We start from the raw sequence: 17,176 nt of genomic DNA on the forward strand, positions 1-17,176 counted from the left end.
AATTGCTTACATGAAATCTGAATGGTCATTGGCCACATCAAATGTGTTGGTCCCTTTTCTCAGTTGTTTTGTTTGGAAACTAAATGAAACTGTATTGTGAGTGTTCCATGCTTCCTGAAGAGTGCTCCAATTCCCTATTTACATCCCCATGTAAATGTAAATGTACAAGATCCCATGGCGCTATTTCAATGAACAGATAAGTTAACCCTTGTACTCTGGCCATTAGTTATTTCTCATTGACCATCACTAAAATTTTAAAAGGTTTTAAGTGCTGTTTGAGGGAGTTTGCTTTGTATACATTTCCTTCAACAGTACTTTCCAAACCCGCCACATCCACCACCTGAAAGGGCAGGTGTAGTAGATACATGGAAACACCACCACATTTAGGTACACTTCCAGATCAGTATCATCCTGAATTGGAACTATATTGCTGGTTCTTCGCTGTTGATGGGTCAATATCCCGGAACTCCTTTCATAGCAGCATTGTGTGCACCGATGCCACACGGTTTGCAGCTTTCCATAAAGCAAATCATCACCACCTTCTCAAGGACGGTTAGCGATGGGAAATATATGTTGCAGGGTCTAGCCAATGCTGAGTACACTCTATATTAGGTTGATAAGGTGTCAGGTGAGTGTGAGGTGGGTGGGTGCAGGATAGGGTGGCATGTGAGTGTGGGCAAGTTTATGGTTAGTTCATTGTATAATGGATACAGCACGGTGATTGCTTAGAATGAGCAGTTCAACTTCCAAGATGATTGGTTAGTGAATTGAGTTGAATTGAATTTACTGTCATGTGTACTGAGGCATAGTGAAAAGCTTTGTCTTGCGAGCAGTACAGGCAGATCACATCATTAAGTAGCATAGATATTAACTAATAGATAAACAGCAGCAAAAACAAAAACAAAGGAGTAGATCCTGTGTGATGATTGTTTCTTTTTCGATGAGTATTTTTTCATGCTAATCAGTTAGTGTAAGGAGTGGATCCTATGCAGTGATTGGCTATAATAAGCGGTGGATCTTGCACAGAATGTTGGTTTGTATACGATGTAGGTCATGCATGATGAATTATTACAGCAATAAATGGATTCTGGACACTGATTGCTTAGTTTCAGGAGTGGATCATGCATGGTAGTTGCTTAGAGCAAGGGGGTGGATCCTATATAGTGACTCGTTAGAACAAGAGGTGTATCCTACATGGTGGTTGGTTTGTGAAAGGGGTGGATCCTAAATGGTAATTAGTCAGTACAATAGGTGGATTTTGCATGGTGATTGGTTAGTACAATAGGTGAACCCTGCACGGTGATTGGTAAGTGCAAGGGGCGGTTCCTGCACGGTGATTGGTTAGTGCAAGGGGCGGTTCCTGCACGGTGATTGGTTAGTGCATGAGGCGACCTCAAAGTGATTGGTTAGTGTCTCAGCGTTCCCAGAGGGCTGTGCGGTCCAAGATGGCGGCGCCCAGTCCGGGACCTTTGGGCGGGTTCCCGTTCCCTTTGGGAAGTGGCGCCGAGTCCGGAGCTGACCGATCCGGATCAAGAGCAGGAGCAGGAGCAGGAGCAGGAGCAGGAGCAGGAGCAGGAGCAGGAGCAGGAGGCGAGAAGGTGAAGAAACCCTGCCGGGCCTGTGTGGACTTCAAGACGTGGATCCGCGAACAGAAGAAGCAGGTGGTGAGAGAGCGCGCGCGCGCCCGTGGGGGTGGGGAGTGATTTTGGGGCGGGGTGACAATAGACAGAGTCTAGGCCTTGGTCTCTTGGAGTTGTGGGTTGCCGGTGTCACCTTTACTGACCCAGCAGCACGGATGGTTGGGGTGCCGTTCTGATGGAGGAGAAAGAGCTTCACTTCCATCGCACCTTCACAGATGCCGGACTTCCCAAAGAGTTCTACCATGGTTTCTGTGTTTAGTTAAAGTCGCTGTTATGTTGTGGCAAAGCAGCTGATAATTTGTGCATGGCAAACTTCCCCCACACACCATTGCAGTAATGCTGTTTTGAGTCATTAAGTGTAAAGACTTGCAAGGACTTAGGAATATTGCTCCTGTTCTTTGAATTTGTTCCATGAGATCCTTAATACACACATGACCTTGGAGCAATGTCTTCTATGGTACAGCAGTTAGCTTAGGTTTTGTGCTCAAGTCCCTGCTTCTGAAGCATGATCCCACAACCTTCTGAATTAGAGATGAGCTAGAACTGATCTCCATATTATTGTGCTTTTTCGCACAATTCAGCAACATGCCCATGCACACAGCTTGAGTCCTTCTTGCATCAGTTCGAACAAATAAGTTGTTAATAGCCATTTGTTAATTCTTGGCTGTTAGTTTTTCTCATCCACAATATATTTATTATAACCGATAAACAAAAGCTTTCAAAGGAAACCATTTAAAACAAACCTATTTTTAAAGCTACTATGATTTAACATCGTAAAATCCATCCAGACCAGTTGCTTTCTGTAGATTCATTCTGATGAAGGCCAATCTGCTGTCTGCAGAGTGACTGTTCAAATCAATCATAGAATGCATTGAATTAATTAGGGAGGAATGCATTGTTGTCAGTGATTCTACTCAACTTTACTTTGTAGCCTGGGCAATTGGGGATAAATCTGAGCAATAAATGCTGCCCAACCAGAGAAGCTCTCATCCTGTAAATGATTTCTTATTAAAAATGGATTGAGCAGTCGCAAACGAAACTTAAGGCAAGGGAACACAGGAATGGTGGCACCAAGGATACTTGGTGAGTGTGGCCACTGGTCATAGAGTCATAGAGATGTACAGCACGGAAACAGACCCTTCGATCCAACCCGTCCATGCCAACCAGATATCTCAACCCAATCTAGTCCCACCTACCAGCACTCGGCCCATATCCCTCCAAACCCTTCCTATTCATATACCTATTCAAATGCCTTTTAAATGTTGCAATTGTACCAGCCTCCACCACTTCCTCTGGCAGCTCATTCCATATATGTACCACCCTCTGTGTGAAAAAGTTGCCCCTTAGGTTTCTTTTATAACTTTCCCCTCTCACCCTAAACCTATACCTTCTAGTTCTGGACCCCCCGACCCCAAGGAAAAGACTTTGTCGATTTATCATATCCATGCCCCTCATAATTTTGTAAACCTCTATAAGGTCACCTGCTGTTATTAGCATAGCGTTTAGGAATAGGGAAGTGATGCTGGAATAGTATAAACCACCAGTTTGGCTACAGCTAGATTAATGTAAACCGTTCTGAAATCCATTTAATGAAGGGATGTGATAGCACTGGAGAGAGTGCAGAGGAGATTTACCAGAATATTGCCTGGGCTGAAGAGTTTAAGTTTTGAAAAGAAATCAGACTGGGTTTTGTTTCCCTTAGTGGTGAGGAAACTGAGGGATTAGGGGGGTACGATTGATGTGTGTAAAGTTAGGAGCGGCAAGGTAGACAGGAAGACTGGTAGAGCAGAAACCTTCATAGCTTTGAAGAAATATTTGGATACGCTCTTGCAATGCCAAGGTGTACAAAGCTATGGTCCAAATGCTGGAAAATGAGATTAGAGTTGTGAGGGGATTGATTTTGACTGGTTGGACAGTTTGGGCATGTTTGTTCTGGAATTTAGAAGGGCAAGTGGTGACTCAATTGAAGTATGTAAGGACTGAATGAACCTGACGTGGTAGACATGGAAAGATGTTTCCTCTGGATGAGTCCAGAACTATTTAAAAATTAGGTGTCGGCCTTTTAGGGTAGAGATGAAGAGAGTTTTTTTTTCTCAGCATTGTGCGAGTTTGGAATTCTGCCTTAGAAAGCGGTGTGGTTAGCCAGTGGGATAATGCCGGGTTACAGGGGTGGGCTAGCGGACTGGGTGGGATGCTCTTCAGAGGTGTGGAGGTGAAAGCAAAGTGGCGCTGTGATCATTGAATGTTTTTAAGGCGGAAGTAGTTATAGTTTCTTTATACACAAGGGAATCAATGGTGCCCCGGGTAGATGGAAGTGTGGGATCAACCATGATCTTATTGAAGGGGGGGGGGGGTAGGCGACGTGCTTGAGGGGGCCGAATGGCCTACTTCTACTCTTAATTGATTTTATTTTAGATTTGCTCTGCTCGTTCAACTACAGAATGTTGCAGAAGACCTGGATAAAGAGCGTCCTGTTGAATGCCCTTTAGACCGAGAGGAACTGGGGAGAAACACTTGGTCTTTCCTACATACAATGGCCGCATATTACCCAGACCAGCCCACCAATAATCAGCAGGAAGACATGAAACAGTTTATTTCTTTGTTTTCAAAATTCTTTCCGTGTGAAGAATGTGCTGAAGACTTGAGAGACAGGTCAGTGTTGTATAATTAATATTGCATTTTCTTTTCGTAGTTATTGGGAGAATCCCTTGACCATCTTTTCCAGGCTCTCATCCCTCTGGGCTAATCTGGAATAAAATATTATTAAAGCTAATTAAAAAGCAAAAGTAAATCTGATATTGATACAATATCAAAATAAATACTCAAAATAAATAGTGATAACTTGAAATAACTTGGGTGGCATGGTGACTCAGCGGTTAGCACTACTGTCTTTCCTGATGAAGGACTTTTGCCCGAAACGTCAGTTCTCCTGCTCCTCGGATGCTGCCTGACCAGCTGCACTTTTCCAGCACCACACCTCCATTGCTGTCTCATAGCTTCAGGGACCCGGGTTCACTTCCACCCTTGAGCTATTATCTGTGTAGAGTACTCCCTATGTTTGTGTGGGATTCTCCAGATGTTCTGATTTCCTCCGACAGTCCAAAGATGTGCAGGTTAAGTGGACTGACCATGCTAAATTGCCCATAGTGTCCAGGGAATTGCAGGTTAAGTGGGTTAGTCAATGGATTAGTGGGAACATGCAGGGATACAGGGATAGGGTAGGGGGCTGGGTCTGGGTAGGATGCTGTTCAGGGGGTCGATGTGGACTCAAAGGGCTGAATGGCCTGTTTCCGTACTGTAGATATTTGATTCTCTCAACCATTTTATTGATTTTAACTGTGCGATTTTTGTGAAGCCTTTCCTTCCTATTTTTTTACCTTAATTTAAATTAGGCTAAGTTGGCTTTTTGTTCTTCTTTTGTCTCCAGTTTCCTATTCAGTTTGCAAATGTTACTATCTTTAGAAAAATTTGCTTGACTAAAATCTGATCCTGTTTATTAAATGGAAAAACAAAAATTGACAGGGGTCATTCATTTAGTGAATATCAATTTCCAGAACCACTACCTTGCTTGCTGAGTTTATGGCAATTAGTTAAAAGATGGGACCCACCTCTGTGATGTGCAGCGTTGTTTCCATCTCTCTACAAGTGCATAATGGGTTTGTACTGAAGTCCCAACTGTACAGATTGGCTGGCTGGTCAGGGGCCATGTGTTGTCTTTAACCAAGAGCTACTGTCTCCATGGTACTTTAAAGGCTGCCATTCAACAGACCTGGCTTGTCAGAAGGAACTTGTTAATTATTGTCTTAAAGGCTTCCAATGTTCCCAAGTGCTGGTATATCTTACTGAGGGAAAGCTGCTCCATCGAAGGTGCTGAGATGGAAGCTGGACATTAAGGCAGGTTGAACAGGTCATTATAAAGTGGTAATTAAGGTAAGGCAGTGACGATTTTAAAAAATCTTGAGATCTGATGAAGGGCTTATGCCCGAAATGTTGCCTCTCCTGCTCCTCAGATGCTGCCTGTCCTACTGTGCATTTCCAGCGCCACACTTTTCGATTCTGACTCTCCAACATCTTCAGTCCTCACTTTCTCCTTGAGATTTTCTGTCAGTAGTTGTGTGGGAGAGTGATGTTTTTGAAGACAGGAGGCCAGGGTATATGTTTTTATTCATTCACAGGATGTAGATATCGCTGGCTAAACCATTAGGAGTCAACCACTTGCTGTGCAGACTAGAGTCAGATGTGCGTAATGATGGAAGTTTCCTTCTCTAAAAGACATTAGTGAATCAGGGAATTTACTCCTAACTCCACATTTATTATTGAATTCAAATTCTACTATCTGCTGTGACAGGATTCAAATCCAGGTCCTCAGAATGTCTCTTGATTAATATTCCCCTGGTAATACCACCAGGCCATCACTTCCCCCATTAAGTGTAGGGTTCCAGTTATGGTGCACATTATAGTATTCAGTCGAGTGAGATGATGTCATACCAGCTGTTGCAAGCTGCTTTGCAGTTCAGTTTTCACTCAGCCCCTCCTTTCCTGAAGGGCAGTGATCATTGTGAAGTGGTGGTCACTAACATCAGGTTGTTCTGTCAGAGGGGCAAACACAGTTCAGCTCATCTAACCTTCCCTGATAACAACACTAGCTTGTCCAGCAGAGGTTAGTATCACTGAGCTCCACAGCACAGGAAAATGCCCTTTGGTTCATCGAATCTGTGCTGATCAAAAACAACCACCTAACTATTCCAATCCCATTCTCCAGCACTTGGCTCATAGTCTTGTATGCCTTTGCATCGCAAGTACACATCTAAATATTTTTGAACATTAGGAGGTTTTCTGCCTCTACCACCTTTATAGGTTTCCACCATCCGCTGGGTGCAAAAGCTGTTCCTTGCATCCCCTCTGAATCTTCTGCCCCTTACCTTAAACCTGTTCCCATGGTCATTGATCCCTCTACCAAACGGGAAAAATTTCTTCCTGTCTATGCCCGTCCTAACTTTATACATCTCAATCGTGTCACCCTTCAGTCTCTTCTGCTGTAAGAAAAATAACCCCAATCTTTCCAATCTCTCCTCAAAACTGAAACTCTCCAGCCCAGGTAAATGTTCTGTGCACCCGCTCTGGTTCACTCGCATCCCTCCTGTAATCAGGGTTTCGGAAGTCTACCCAATACTCTTGCTATGGCCCAACCAATGTTTTATACAGTTCTGGTGTAACCTTCCTGCTCTTAAACTCAACGCCTCAACTAATAAAGGCCAGTATCTCCAACTCTGGTAGCCACTTTATCTACGTTCCATTTCCTTAGGGGACTGTTAGCCATGGACACCAATGTCCTTCGGTGCTGGATAGCAAAAATAATCCAGTCCCTGGCTGTTCCTCTCTCTTCCTGCAAAAGAAGTGGCACTGAAACCAAATGGAAAATACTGCAGCTGCAACAATGTTTTGGCACACATGATCTGAGAATCCTTTGAACCGATGTGATGTGGTTGCTCTCTATGTGAAACAGTTACATTTATGAAATGCACATAATTAACTTGTGGTGATGTGGTTAATCATAGGCTAATGTTTGAGAGAGGTAACAGAGTGGTTGTGAGGTGAATGCTGTTTGATGTAGCCTGATGGTTGATATTTGGCCAATTGAGGCTGCACATTAGACAGTTGGAAAGGCTGGTGGCAACAGGAAGGGAACTGCATTATACAATGTAAATGCTTTTCTTTTAATTATCTATCTGAGCACTGGTAGTCCTCTGAAAAAGAAAGTGATTTGAATTTCTGGTTCATGTTAGCAAGCTCTGCAGGATTGTCTCTGTGCAGTGTAGACAAGCAGGAGGCTGGAAGAACACAGCAAGTCAGGCAGCATCCGGAGGTGGAGATGTCGATGTTTCAGGTGTAACCCATCTCCACCTCTTGACTTGTTATGTTCGTCCAGCCTCCTGCTTGTGTATCTTGGATTCTAGCATCTGCAGTTTTATTTTTTGTCTCTATGATGTGGGGCAGTGTTGAGGGTAGTTGATATGAAGAGACATTGCACAATGAAACATTCAGCAAACTTTGCTTTGGAATCCACACATGATACTAGTCTTGTCGTTCTTCCAGACTGAAGACCATGCCTCCCGACACCAGCACCAGGTACAAACTTTCGCAGTGGATGTGCCTTCTCCATAATGACATTAGCAAGCGAATAGGAAAACCAGAATTTGACTGCTCCAAGGTGGATGAACGATGGAGGGATGGATGGAAGGATGGATCATGCGATTGATTTAAAAACTTTTCAAGTTTTATTTTGACTCCGACTTATTTGATGTTTTTCTCCCTGATCTTAACGACATGCTGTTTACCCAATTTTAATAATATTGAAAATTACAAAACTTAATTTTCCCCACTTATTTCTACATTCTTGCCTCACTATTCCCAAATTAAGATAGATGATCTCTCAACGTGCTCCCTCACTTAGAAACATGGGAGACAGGTGATGGAATAATTGCACTTTAAACAATTGCTCTTATTCTTTATCCTCTAGGGGGTGCAGTTGCTTCAGGATAGTGATTTGCTTTTGTGGTAAAGTCTCTCTTCTTCCTGATATTTGAAAATGTCTCCATCCAGATGAAGTGATCACTTCAAATATTTGGTTCCATTTTGCTGTTAAACAGGTAATACTGAGCTACAGTAGCATAGAGAGAATCACAAATATCTTTGCGTGGCTGAGCCTAATAAACCAAGCATAGCGAAGTTAACTTTGTGTACCTGTCAAAGGGTATTTATAAAATACCAGTTAATGAGTGAATTTATGAAATTGCTGGGATAAAGTAATTCTGATCTCTCTGAAGTGATGCAAGTGATGGTAAACAGAAACAAATTGCATCAATTGAGTAGGGTTATGTTAATGAATAGTGATTAGTATCCAAAGAACAACATTTAGTATAACTGATTTACATCTGTACTCATGTATTTTCAAGCCTGGTTTTGGACTCTGGATTATATATGGCAGTTAATATTGGCACTGTATTGAATAGCAATTTTAAGACATTGCAATATGCACTTACAGCGCAATTTACGCACAATCTGCCATCTATCACACCAACTCTACATTGATTGTTTAGAAATATTAATGGAATAGCAAGCCAAGACATTTTTAGATCTGTTATAAGATTTTATAAGACTTGAAGAATATACGTCTGAAATATGTCTAATGTTGGAACAGTAGAAGGTCCTTAATGGCAGGCTACAGCTTTCATCCGAATACTGTATCTGATCTTCACAGCTGAAAGACACTACAGACATTTTGGGATAAAATTAAAACAAAGGAATGGAGGACTTATATAAAGCTCAGAAGAGTTGCAATAAGGTATTTGCACTAAAATTATACAAATGCAACTTGTCTGGGCTGGTTGTAAGAGTATCTGCTAATTTTTGGAGTTTGAATAACTCAGCTATCAATCATCATGCAAAGATTATTTCTTTAAATGGCCATACTTTATCTGTCCCTAAGGTCTATATGTAGCATCCTGCTGTTGTAAAGTTTCAATCCTGGGAGGAAGTGCACTCTACAACACTCTGCCTGTTAAAAATCAGTCATTTTGAGTACCCAGCTGTGGGTGCAGGAAATTAATAAAATTTAAAATTATTGTGTAAAAGTATGCAAAGCTGTGTTTGCTGCAGCTGTGATATTTAGTGGTAATTAAGTATGGCATGCTGTTTTCAACCACCGACAAGCATTCATGATTTCTAATTTTGTGAATTTGTTTGGTTACTATGAGTTGTGTTGAGTCTAGACATGTGCAGATTGTCTTGATGAGTGAGCTGAATTGCCATCTGTTAAATATGAAAATTGAGCACCACTCTCAATCAGTACCTGAAACATGCTGAATGTGTTGCTTGATAATGTAGTGGACACCCGTTTGGGGTATAATCTGCCTGTGTTTTCTATATTCACTAATACTGCAAACAGGAGAGTTGGCCATTTACCGTGAGGGATTGACTGATTTAGACTGAGTTAAAAATCACACGACACCAGGTTATAGTCTAACAGATTTATTTGTAAGTACTAACTTTCGGAGCGCTGCTCCTTCATGGAGCAGGATTATAAGATACAGAATTTCTGCGTCTTATGCTCCTGTTCTACAGCTACCTGATGAAGTAGCGATGCTCTGAAAGCTTGTACTTCCAAATAAACCTTTTGGACTATAACCGGGTGTTGTGTGATTTTTAACTTTGTCCACCTCAGTCCAACACCGGCACCTCCACATCATGATTTAGACTGGACATTGTGGTACAGAAGGTACTTAAATATTCTAAGCAACATGAGTGAGTTTAATAACCATAACCATTTGATATACTGAAGAGACCTTAAAATGTGCAGTTTTTTTTTTAGAAAAAGCCCCTTTATTTTAAATCAAGTGATTATATTATGGGAACTCTGTGTTCTCATTGGTAATCACTAATACTCCCAGTTTAGGATGTGGGAGAAAAGAGGTCAATTTCAGTTTCTACGGTTGGTTCATCATATAAGGAGATGCAGTATTGCTGGATTCAAAGTTGCTAAAATGCTGCAAGGTTTGGCATTTTGAACTCTGCACCATGGCATTTTTGTGCACTAGACTTCAGTCACTGCACTATCTTGTTCTTACTGCATCAGCCTATAAGTACTTGTTTATCATTATATATCTTCTGGAGTACCTGCCTACGTTGATCATTGGAATTTGTTACAAGAGTTTTGCTCAAAGTGTAGTAAATGTGTTTAAGGAAGACCAAAGTAAGATATTTAATGTTGCACTAAATGATGGGAGCAGTCATGTGCGAACAAAATTCTTGTTACTGCTGTGAAATTTGAATATTCTGTTCTATTGTGATGGGAAGTTTACTCTTTTGCAAAATGCCCTTGTGAATCTTTTGGATTTGTCATGCTATAAAAACACCAAGGGTGGCCCATCTGCAAATGATTGACTTTAATAATGTACATGTACAATAATGCACCTATCACATCAGATTCTGTACAGTACGATGTGAGAGAAACCCAGTCTACAATAGCCATTACATTCTCAAGTACCGTCTCCATTCTAAAATTGATCTTCACAAATGAGTTTTTTAAACAAAATAGAATTAGATTTATTTGTTCAAATAGAAATTACTTACAATTCAGCTGAATGAGACCATTTTTCCAAGATTTTGATTGAAGATGTAAATAATTTAAATAATGTTTTTAAAATTTTGTACACTGCATTATGTATTTATGATTACCAGGTTGGTCAGGTGGACAGTTTTTACTTGATGATCCTCTTTTGGAAAGCCAACTCTGTTCCCTTCTTAGCTGATTCTTAAATGAGCCCAATACCTGTGCCTCAAACACCAGCCATTGATCACCCTTTGTGAATTCTTCACAATCCCATAACTGTTGCCTTGTCCTGGATTGCATGGGTGTATCTGGATGTCCCCTTGAGGTTTATTTACTCTGCCCTGTTTAACTGTCTTGTATATATCCTAAGAGCCTCTCTGGTTTTCTTTTTGAAGCTGAATGTCATCACCTCTTTCTTCTGAGTTTGGAGATCAGTCGTTTTTCCTTCTGGATTGCTGTACTATGTTGTGCCAAATAGCAAAGGTAAATGTGTGACTGTGAGTAAGGTTTTCAACTGAACGGACTTGACGACATAACCCAGAACAAGTTCGGCACTCTACAGCTTTCTGCGCTCGACACGGAGCTCAGCAACCTTCAGTTAGATTTGATTTCATTTTGTACTTTTTTTTTATTAATCTTCCAATTTATGTTTTGCTGGGTTTGTCTTGTCTGGTTTCTTTCTTCATTCCTATTTGTTATATTCAGATGGTTTTTACATTTAAAAAAAGTCATACTTCATGTAATGCTTCCTAGTTTTCCTGACAAGGGTGTTGTTTGGCCTTCTCAAATCACTGCAGCCTATTGTGCAGTTTTGTCCAGAGTGCTATTAGTCCAGATTTTGATGCAACAATGATAGAGGAACATTTTATACTTAAACCTATGAATTTGTTTCTGCATTCCTGGCAAGACCATGTTCTGAGTTGGCATTCACTTCACTTTTTAGATGAAAACGAGAGACAGCTCACTTAACAGCATTAAACATCCTTTCATTGTCACATTTAATTCAAAATAATCATAATTAAAAATGAAATTTCCACTTGAGGAAACAGTGGTTGTATTAGTTGGTAACAGGGTTTGCAGCAACAGGAAAACAGAATTTATTCACTGAGCAGATTGACAATAATGATTTGAAGATCCAAAGAGGAAGACCATATTGGAAATTATATCATGGAGACAATTGTTCACTCAAAATATTGCAGATTAAATGAATTTTCTTTTGAACAGCTTCCGTTTCATGAATGATCGTAACAATGGGCTGTAATTTAGTTATTGAAATAATTTTGTTTCACCTACGCAGATGGTTCCTTAGCAACCACGCTACCACCAGTGAACAGGAGACCTAACTTAAATAATTGAAAGAGACAATAAATGACAGAACTGCTTTTGTTTTAGCTCCTTTTTTGAACATGTTTGGACCTTTTGCCAGATGTGAAAATGAATAAGAATGTTTCTTTATATTTGTATCCCATGTCATAAGCAGCTGTTGTGTTGGAAGTCATTGATACATTCAATGTTGCTTATCATTATTTATTTGGTTCCAGCTGTTGAATAAATATAATGTTCAACAAGTCCTTAATATTTGACTCGTCTCTGTCAGGAGGAGCTACATGCAATTCCAGTTAACCACAACAGTCTCAGGTCTTCTCCCAGTGCTATTAGGCAGGGAGTTCCAAAAGTTTGACCCAGTGATAACTTGCAACAATCTTCATGACAAACAAGTAATTAAAAATTACATCTCCATTGGAAGGAATCAAGTCTTATGCATCAAATGGAAACCTTTCCCAGGGTCGAGAAAACAACAGATTCACTACGAGAGCAGATTGATAATTTTAAAAAGTACAAAGGAGGAAGCCATGTCAGAGATCATAATGTAGAGTTTATTGTTGAAGGTAGTGCAGTTAGAAGGAAATTTTCAAAGGTGTTTGATAAAATGCTACATAATAGATTCGGTCATACAGCACAGAAACAGACCCTTTGATCCAACTTGTCCATGCCAATCAAGTTTCCCAAACTAAACTCCTCCCATTTACCAGCATTTGACCCATATCCCCCTAAACTTTTCATAACCATGAACCTACCAAATGTTGAAATGGTACCTGCATCTACCACTTCTTCTGGTAGTTCGTTCCCCACGAACCACACTGTGGAAAAAGTTGCCCCTCAGGACCTTTTTTTTTAAATCTTTCTCTCTCACTTTAAAATATGCCATGTAATTTTGAATTACTCTACCCTAGGGAAAAGACCCTTGCTATTCACCTCTTTGTCCCTCATGATTTTATAAACCTGTATAAGATTACCTTGCAACCTTCTATGCTCCAGTGGAGAAAAAAATGTCCCAAACTATCCAGCCTTTTCTTATAACTCACACTGTCCATCCTGGTAAATCTTTTCTGAACCCCGTCCAATTTAATAATATCCTTCCTACAGCGAAATTTGGATTAAAGGACAAATGACAGAGTACAGTTTTCTTTTAGGAGACTGAGAGAATGTAGTAGTTGCTCATCAGACTGGATGATGCCTCCAGAGATAAGTATTTGGACTACTACCTTTTTTGGACCATTGAATATGATCACAGGCCAAAGGTTGGAGATGAGGCAAGTTTTCAGCTGCATTCAGCAATAAGGGTACTCCTAGAGGATTAATGGAAAACAGACTTATGAAATAAAATTGTCAGATGAATTTAATGTTAGAGTCCAAATTGATGAATCTTTGCAGGAAAATTTAAACTGTACTAAAAGTCTGCTGTGGTAACAGATCCATGGAGTCTCATTCACACATTCTTGAAGATTGAAGGACAAATTGATATGGCTGTTTAAAAGAAATGCATAGTAATCCCTGCCGTACCTGTGGGAGATACATTCCAGGACTTGCTGCGGAAGCTCGAAACCGCAGATAGGTGTGAATCCATTAATTTAAATGGGAAACATACCTTCTCCGCAGCTTCCTGGTCCCTGGTGCTGGAATGCTCCCTTTTATATATTTGGACCAAGGTAAACCGCAGTAACCAGACACAGGAGTTGCCCTGTATACAGAATCGTGGTAGCAAACAAAAAGATTTTGCTAAACCTTAATAAAATACTGATTAAGCCTCAGCGAGAGTGTTTTCCTTGTTCATGAAATGTAACCATCACCAGCAAGGCCAGCATTTATTGTTCTTTCCTAATTGTCTTTGGGCATGTGGTAGTGTGTGGTGTAGGTACAATATCAGTGCTACTAGTGACGCTAAAAGAATGGATGGGTTCCCCTCCCATCAGTGGAAACTGTGGATTTGGAAGTTGGTGTTGAAGATGTCCTGGCAAGTCTCCTACTTTCAATATCATGGCTGCTTCCATTCCTTTCACATCTCCTACAAAATCATCATTCTCTGCTATGCTCCCAAACACAACAAAAATGATAAACCTAAAGATATCTTCAGTGCTTTCCACCCTCAGCTCCTATCAAATTACTCCTCATTCTGCAATTTCAACACCATCTCAACTCATTGTGATGTTTCTCCTTGGAGTTCACTGCCCTCTTCTCTTCCCTAAGCCTTTCCTTCCATCCAAATTCCCCAACTCTATGCATTGTCATGCTCCTTGACCTTGCTACGGCACATGGCCTCCCTCATTCCATTGTAAATAGTTTTAATCAGCCTATTCAGGCATGTTACATCACACGTCTGGGAGAGGTCTGAACCTGGACTTTCTGGCCCAGAAGTATGGAAATGACCATAATCTCCTTCTATTATATCAGTCTGAAAAGAGCATTTCATTACTTTCTTGTTTTACATGTATTACTTTTCACCTACACCATCCCTCTTTAATATTCCAAACCTACATTTTTCATTGTTATGTGCCTGGAAAAAGACTAACGCCCAACTCACTTTCTATTGCACTTTCAAATTCCCAATTGTCTAGCCTTTCACTGCATCTCTACAGTTAAATTTGCTCAGTTCTATCCTTCAACATTCCCTCTCGGTGTGTGCTTTGTGGCTCTGTATACGCCAATCATTGACAGCATGCTGATTGTAGTGTTGACTACCAGTTCTGGACCTCAGAGGCCCACATGGCCAGAATAAAAATTAGAGTGAGCGCCTACTCTCCCCTCCACCTCATCTTCAACAAAATATTAAAAACATTGCCAATTCTCCCAACATATTCCTTTCAGCACAAGGTACACAGACGTCTGGGGATATGGCAGACAAACTGGTCTATTTGTCTATTGTTGGACCATATAAAGAACAATTTAATTCTGTTCTCAAATGAAACTGCTCACTATTCCAGGATCATCTTGGCATGTAAAACAACCCTGTGCTTTGTTTCCCAATTGCAAACATCTTGCCTCAGCCCCCTCCTACACCTCCGACAACCAGTGCAAGGAGCTCGTGACTCTTCGTCACTGAGTTTGGGGCTGTCCCTCCATCTGCTACTGCCATCCTAGGGGGGAAAAAAACAACATTTTTAAAAAGTAATACTTGATGATAAACACACTGATCATACTGGAGCTCTATTTTGAGCTATGTCAGCTGCACCAGTATGTCATTCGCAGGTTGTACTGGTTTTTCCTGCTGGGATTTCCTCTGTTAGCCTAAACCATTGCACCAAGCATCCTTTAAGGTCCCCCACTGCCCTTCTTAAACTTGCATCTTTCTCCAGTATCTTTCCTGTTGCTGCTTTCTGGGTGCAAGAGATTCAGATCCAGCACTCAGTCCACTATCTAATGTATTCCAAGGTTCCTTCAACAACAATTTACAAACCCCCAATCTCTAACATCCAGAAGAAGAAAGGCAGCAGATGTATTTATATTCAATTTCAAATGATACAGCATTCCTAACTTGGAATTATAGTCTGGTTCCTTTGCTGTCGCTGGATCAAAAAGTTGCAATCCATTCTATAATAGCTGTCTTTTCATTGCAGAGAGTACAACGGTTCAAGAAAGCAACTCAGTACAACTTTGTGAAGGGCAGCCAGTAAAAGGCAACAAATGCTGGCATTACCAGTGACAATCCCATCCAGAAATAAATGTGATCAGATCGTCTGTACATGGATGTCAGCTTTTGGTGATAGGGATCTTGTCTGGCCAATTGATTTTCATTAATTGTTTCAAACAGTTTAGGTGAGAGAATTTCGGGGTTTTTAAAAAATATATGTGGAATGACTATGCAACAGGATCATCAGAACAACAGCGCTGTATACTTTGGGGGATAAGGAAAGATTACCAGTGTGTTCGTACGGAAGTCAAAAATGTAAAAAAAAAGCAATTGCATTTTAATTTGCATGCAACAAATTCATATTTTCCAGTAACTGCAAAGCTGCCAATATTACTGATAAAATTTGTTTCTGCAGCACATGGACATGCTTTGTTCAATCTGTTGTTTGAAAGTGGATTCAAATAGAGACCCTCTTGTCTGCCTGAACTAACGTAAGTCTCTCCACAGGCTAAATATGTCTGGTAATTCCCACCTCCCCCATCATGTATATAATGTTCACCATGTTTATAGCCCAAACGACAGCAACTTCTCTTTCATAAATTCTGTTTCTGCAAACTATCAAATTGCCGTGCATTAAATTTAACCTCATGAAAGACTCTGCCTCAAGCAATTATAGATTACAATGCAGGGCATGCACGACATTTCAGCACCACGTTAACAAATATTTCCTAAAAAACACTGATGACTCATGCTGAGATATCTTCTTTAAGGCCCTCAAACAAAATTAATCTTCATTGGCCAGGGATGGAACACTTCAGTTGTGCAGAAATTTCTGGGGTTTCTGGGATTGTTATCCTGTGTCAAGGAGGCTAAGGGGAAATTTAACACAGATGTTTGAAATTATGAAGGATTTTGGTATGTAAATGTTTGTGGTGCTTAAGTAACCAGAAGGCTTTAGTTTAAGATCACTGGCAAAAATATTGAGGGGGAGATGAAATTTTTTTATGAATTGAGATGTTACAATTTGGACCATACTGCCTGAAAGGGCAGTGGAAATGGATTCAATTGCAAATTTAAAAAGTTTTTTTTTTAACATTAAAATAAATATTTGGGAAAGGAAAATTTGAAGACAATGGGAAAGAAGCAAGAAGTGGGATTAACAGGATAGCCCTTATAAAGGTGCTGCTCCACAAGTGTTACACTAAGTCAGAAGTGATGTTAAGCAAGGAGAAACCAAGGTAGCTAGAAATGCAATGAGGCTGGATGGCTGGCACAGACCCAATGGACCAAATGGTCATCTGTACATTTCTGATTCCATGAAACCTTCCACTAGTGGATATTTTAATCAAGCTGTTCAGATATAAAATTACACACATCCAGTGCGCATGAAACTTGAACTCTGACCTTCTGGAACAGAGACAAGAACATGACTAGTGTGGCTCAAGAGGCCGCTCGTTCTTTTGCCGAGGAACCAAAGGTCACCGATTTAAGTAAAAGGCAAAAGTGCGAGAGGAG

General features: G+C 40.6%; 1 protein-coding gene across 3 annotated transcripts; it reads left to right on the forward strand.

Annotated features, from left to right (window-relative positions):
• Positions 1-1,406: 1,406 nt before the first annotated feature.
• On the forward strand, positions 1,407-16,078 carry gfer (growth factor, augmenter of liver regeneration (ERV1 homolog, S. cerevisiae)). Of its 3 annotated transcripts, XR_006314771.1 has the most exons (5): positions 1,413-1,533; positions 1,576-1,664; positions 4,081-4,292; positions 7,737-8,290; positions 15,648-16,078. XR_006314771.1 is itself a non-coding variant. In XM_043711330.1 (4 exons), the coding sequence occupies exons 1-4, from the start codon at positions 1,446-1,448 to the stop codon at positions 7,897-7,899; spliced, it is 549 nt and encodes a 182-aa protein (XP_043567265.1). In that variant the 5' UTR covers positions 1,407-1,445; the 3' UTR covers positions 7,900-12,165. The 3 variants fall into 3 exon arrangements, 2 of the variants coding, with proteins under 2 accessions (XP_043567265.1, XP_043567264.1); XM_043711330.1 differs by lacking the exon at positions 15,648-16,078 and having other exon boundaries at positions 1,407-1,533; positions 1,576-1,661; positions 7,737-12,165; XM_043711329.1 differs by lacking the exon at positions 15,648-16,078 and having other exon boundaries at positions 7,737-12,165.
• The last annotated feature ends 1,098 nt before the right edge of the window (positions 16,079-17,176 follow it).

The sequence above is a fragment of the Chiloscyllium plagiosum genome, chromosome 21 (assembly GCF_004010195.1).
Source record: "Chiloscyllium plagiosum isolate BGI_BamShark_2017 chromosome 21, ASM401019v2, whole genome shotgun sequence".
Taxonomy (NCBI): domain Eukaryota; kingdom Metazoa; phylum Chordata; class Chondrichthyes; order Orectolobiformes; family Hemiscylliidae; genus Chiloscyllium; species Chiloscyllium plagiosum.